This window comes from Tupaia chinensis, unplaced genomic scaffold (genome assembly GCF_000334495.1).
Source record: "Tupaia chinensis unplaced genomic scaffold, TupChi_1.0 Scaffold000478_3, whole genome shotgun sequence".
In the NCBI taxonomy this organism is placed as follows: domain Eukaryota; kingdom Metazoa; phylum Chordata; class Mammalia; order Scandentia; family Tupaiidae; genus Tupaia; species Tupaia belangeri.
This window is the reverse complement of record NW_006159990.1, coordinates 8,416,281-8,420,949: the sequence shown is the minus strand read 5'-3', so window position 1 is coordinate 8,420,949 and position 4,669 is coordinate 8,416,281. Positions and strand designations below refer to the sequence as shown.

At 42.5% G+C, this 4,669-nt stretch overlaps 1 protein-coding gene across 1 annotated transcript in view; it reads left to right on the top strand.

Moving 5' to 3' along the window:
* The window catches only part of LOC102482707 (ankyrin repeat domain-containing protein 6), a gene marked incomplete at its 5' end in the record, with an annotated part of 5,127 nt that extends 1,116 nt beyond the window's left edge, over window positions 1-4,011 (top strand). Inside the window, 2 exon segments of the mRNA XM_006156123.3 lie at window positions 800-926; window positions 2,165-4,011. Coding sequence (XP_006156185.2) covers window positions 800-926; window positions 2,165-2,727 — 690 coding nt within the window.
* Between the last annotated feature and the right edge of the window lie 658 nt (window positions 4,012-4,669).

Genomic DNA, 4,669 nt, shown 5'->3' with positions numbered 1-4,669 from the left:
TGTGTGTGTGTCTTTCTGGTGAGTGTACGTGCCCTATAGCAAAAACCTCTCCAAAAGAAGAAAAAAAAAAAATCCTGACAGGATGGAAAAATGGGGGGGAGGGCATTGCAGAATGAACACACCCCACTGAGGAGTCCTTTCTCCTTCTGTCTGTCTCTCTGGCCCACATACACACCCTCTGGCAATTTAAAGAAGAAAAGAAAGAAACTTGTCAGTGAGAACCCCAAGAAGCTGAGACTCCCTAAAAGCATTTGCATTACACAGCATATCATTTCCATAACCCTGAAATTAAGTCAAGAGAAAAGAACCCATAAGGTCCGTGTAGGTCTGTGGCTTTGGTATGCTGGTATAGGTGGAGACTGATCATCCTGGGAGAATGCCACCTCTGCCCTGAATCAGTTCTGCATATTGTGCATTCGTTGGGCCATTACACTGCGGTTGAACAAGTCATGGTTGCTACCCTTGGAGAGAGTTTACTGTCTATCCATGAAAATAGATGTGCCATGAGGACTCATGAGTGTGTGAGAGCTCATCATAGTCCTGAGCAGCTAGAAACACTTGGTTTGGAAGATTTGGGGTGGCTTTGGGTAACTGAATGCAAGGTGGTTCTAAGGTACTTAATCAAAGTGACAGATGCTCTAGGCTGGGTGCTAAAAGCCATAATCCATGACTTTTAGTTTTGTCAAGATGATACAAGATGATATTGTCATCTCTCATAATTGAAAAGCCCTTTCTTGATGCAATTCATAAACCATGTATCAAATTCACCTTTTGTGTACTAATTTGTGTTTTTTTTAAGATGTCTTTGGTGGATGAATTAAAAACCTGGTGCATGTTAAAGATTCAGAATCTGGAGCTGAAGCTTTCCGGAGATTCTAGGGCCTTTAGGGCTAAATCCACACCATCTACTTGCGAGTCTTCTACAGGTAACCCAGATGTAGAGAGTCCTTTGGTCCACAGGTTACACAACCCCCAGATCTTGTTCTCTCCTGCATCTCAGTGCACTCCATGTAAAAGGGGTGAGGATCATGTTTAACTCACAGCCTTAAGCTGGTTTCCTATGTGGTAATAAAACACTCTTACAGAAGTGCTCAAACATATGTGAATAAACGAATACAAGAATTGCTGATAGGTTACAGTGCTTCAGGTAGTGTTGATGGTGTAAGAGTCAGCACTAAAGATGACAGGTGACAAGTGATCATATGCCTTCTCAGCAGGGTGCTCTCCCTCGCCCTTTGTACCTTGTCTCCCAGATATGCCTTTTACCTTTATCCAGCTGTGCAAAACCTCAGTCAAGAAAAGGTCATGGGGGCTGGCAGGTGGCATGGTGGTTAAGGCAGCTGGACTCCCACATGGCTGACCATGGTTTGAATCCTGGACCTGGCAGCTTCCTTTCTGACTTTCCTTCTCTCTCTGTCTCTGGTCAACTTCAATAAAATAAAATAAGTAATAATGACAATTTAAAAATTAAATAAAATTTTAAAAAAAGAGAGAAGGTCATGTGTTAAACTCACCCCAGGTTCTACAAAAGAAATGCTTCCAGCAAAGCCTTTTTACATTAGACAGTGATTACACTCAATGGTAACTTGGAGGGTATCTGAAGCTTTAGTAATTAGGCCTCAGTTGGGGAGTTTAAGTGTTTTATGTTACCACAAGCCATGTCTGGAACTGTGGTTTTACCTTCCTTGTGCCAACAACATTGGGAAATATCCTGGACAAGTTTTTCATGTTAGAACCAGTCCTGAGGCTTGTCATGGAGTTCTGGGTATGGGGAATGGGACGACCTTTTCCATGGGGATTAACAGAGAATTCATTCTCATAAATATGCAGTTCTCAGACTCTTGCTGAGCTGTCATCTTTAAGCAGCAGGAAATGGGACCCAGAGCCTTCTAAGGTAGATTGAGGCAGGCCAAAGGAAAGGCCAGTAACTTTTCTGGCTACAATGCCACCAGTGTGGCTAACACAGAATCCAAGGAAGCCCCAACAGCCATGATAGGGCAGATGAAATAGAAGGAGTAGATAGGAAGGTGAGAAAAACCAGAGGAGGACTTGCACATGGGTGGCGAGTGAGAAGGCTGCTGTTTACAGGGTTCTCAGGACTCTCAGCCATGTGACTGAGAACAGTAGATTTGTTCTGATGTGTTTGTTTTCCTTCTGACACCAGGTGTGGATCAGTCAGTGATGACTGCAGGTCCTGCAGCAGCTTCTGACAGTTCCCCGCAGGTGGTCAGGCCCAAGGAAAAGGGCCTCAATTCTGCTGCTACCCACAAACTGCAGCAGGAGCTCTCTTCCTCTGACTGCACAGGCTCCCGACTGAGGAACGTCAAGGTCCAGACAGCCATGCTACCCTTGAGTGAGGCAGCCAAATGTGACCTGCAGGCTGGGCCCTGTGTCAACAGAGGCACCCAAACCAAGAAGTCTGGGAAGAGTGGGCAGACAAGGCATCGAGCCCAGCAGCCAGCATCTGGTGGGCAGCCGCCGCCTACAACAGGCAGCGAGCAGGCTGCCCCTCACGTTCGAGACACCTCCCAAGCTCTGGAGCTTACCCAGTACTTTTTTGAGGCAGTTTCTACCCAGATGGAAAAGTGGTATGAACGGAAGATTGAAGAAGCTCGAAGCCAAGCCAGTCAGAAAGCCCAGCAAGACAAGGCTACGCTGAAGGAACATATTAAAAGTTTAGAAGAAGAACTCGCTAAACTAAGGACTAAGGTGCAGAAGGAAAATTAGTACCTGGAAAGTAGAACAAGAAAGGATTCTTGAGGATTTCCTGTTTTGCAGAATAGCTATGCCGAAAGAGTCAATTATGTATACATAGCAGATTTGCTTTAAAAAATCACTAATTCCTAAAATGTGCCAGATATGCCCTGAAGTTATGAAAACTTCAACAATTAAACTGAAACCAGGGGAAGCTTGCTTAGTTTCAAGTTTCATTACAAACTCTAAACCTCAGTCCAGGTTCACCCGAAGTTCAAAAGCTCAGATTAATAAGCAAACTACACTAAGAAACTGAATGCATAAGCCTAAACCCTAAAATTCAGGATGTGAGAAATAATATGTCAAAGGCAAGAAAAAAATAAGAACCTGTGAATTCAAGTAGTTATTCATATGTTGGGTTGTCAGAAGTCATGATGCATTTTTGCATAGAAAAATGGAAAAAATACATCATGACTTTTACAACAACCCAATAAATTTGAACACACCTGCTGTGCCTAGACAAGAGTGTTTTTGTAGAGAGTTGTAATTCTGAGTTGTGGTAGACCCTTTTTCTGAAACTCATAATTCTCAAAACACTTGACAGCTGAACCAGGTAAACATTTACCAGATTTTCAGAGAAAAGGTTTTCATGATGTCGCAAGATTCAATATATCTTAAATTTTTTGAAAAGTCAGAATTTCTTTAATAAGTAATTGGCTGCAGCACTGGGAATAATTGTTTTAAATCTTTTACATTCCTTTTATAAGAAAGACAAAGACAAGCACCCTTAACGTGATTTCACGCCATGATCCTCCCCCAAGCCTTCTCAGCCAGCCAGGATTACAGGCACATGTGCACGTGCTGGGGGTGTACAGGTCAGCCTTAGCACCAAACCCCTCCTCTATATGGCTGTCAGCATTGCAGACCCACATGCCACTACTGCCACACAGCAGAGGGGCTTGGAAATGTGTTAACAATGAGCTCAGAAAAGGTTTAAATTATTTGACTACGGTCAGCCAAAATATTATTATCAGTGACGTTAAAGCAGATTTACAGAGAAAACATTCAAGTAACAACTACTTGAGAAGCCGGCAGGTGGCGTGGTGATTAAGGTTGCTGGACTCCCACATGGATGGGCAGCTTGCTTTCTCACTTTCCTTCTCTCTCTCTCTCTCTCTCTGGTCAAATTAAAATAAACAAAATAAAGTGATTCTTATTTTTAAAAATTACCTGAAATTTCTATAACCCATTCCTAATTAAACCCAGTATCTTGGAGTACCTTTCCAAATTTGAGATTGATCTATAGTATATAAAGAAATAAGCCTATTTCTTGAAAGTATTTTGTTAGTATCTTAGAGTACCTTTCCGAATTTGAGATTGATCTATAGTATATAAATAAGCCTATTTCTTGAAAGTATTTTGTTTCTCGAGAGAGTGAGCAAGTGAATCCCAAATATGTTCCTTATTCTGAGCCACCCCCAGTCACAGCCAGCCTGGGTCACAGGCCATGTGTATGTCCTGTGTGCAGAGGGAGGCCCAGGGAGGTGACCTTGTATCTTCCCATGTGGGTACAGTTGCATTACCACTGTGCCACTGTCTGGCCTCAAATTATCTCATTTTGAATTGAGTTTTGTCACAGAAGAACCTCAAAACCTCTGCAGTCCTTTGTGGTGACCATGTCAAGGTAGATAATTCAGTAACTTGAGTCAAATCCCACTGTTCTACAGCTTCACTGAGCCCTCAAGACTGCTCCAAAATGAAATACAAACACAGAAACTAAGTTGTAGAAGCGCCTGGATATGTTGAAATCTTGAACTTAAATTATCTTCCACGCTTCTTGTCCCTTGGAATGTAGGACTATATTAATCTCCTCAAAGTTCCATGTATGCATAGAAACTTGAATTCTATTTCTGTAAACACAGGAACCTAGTAACTATTGTTCATAATTGTGAACAAAGTGCTCCTCATAGAGCCA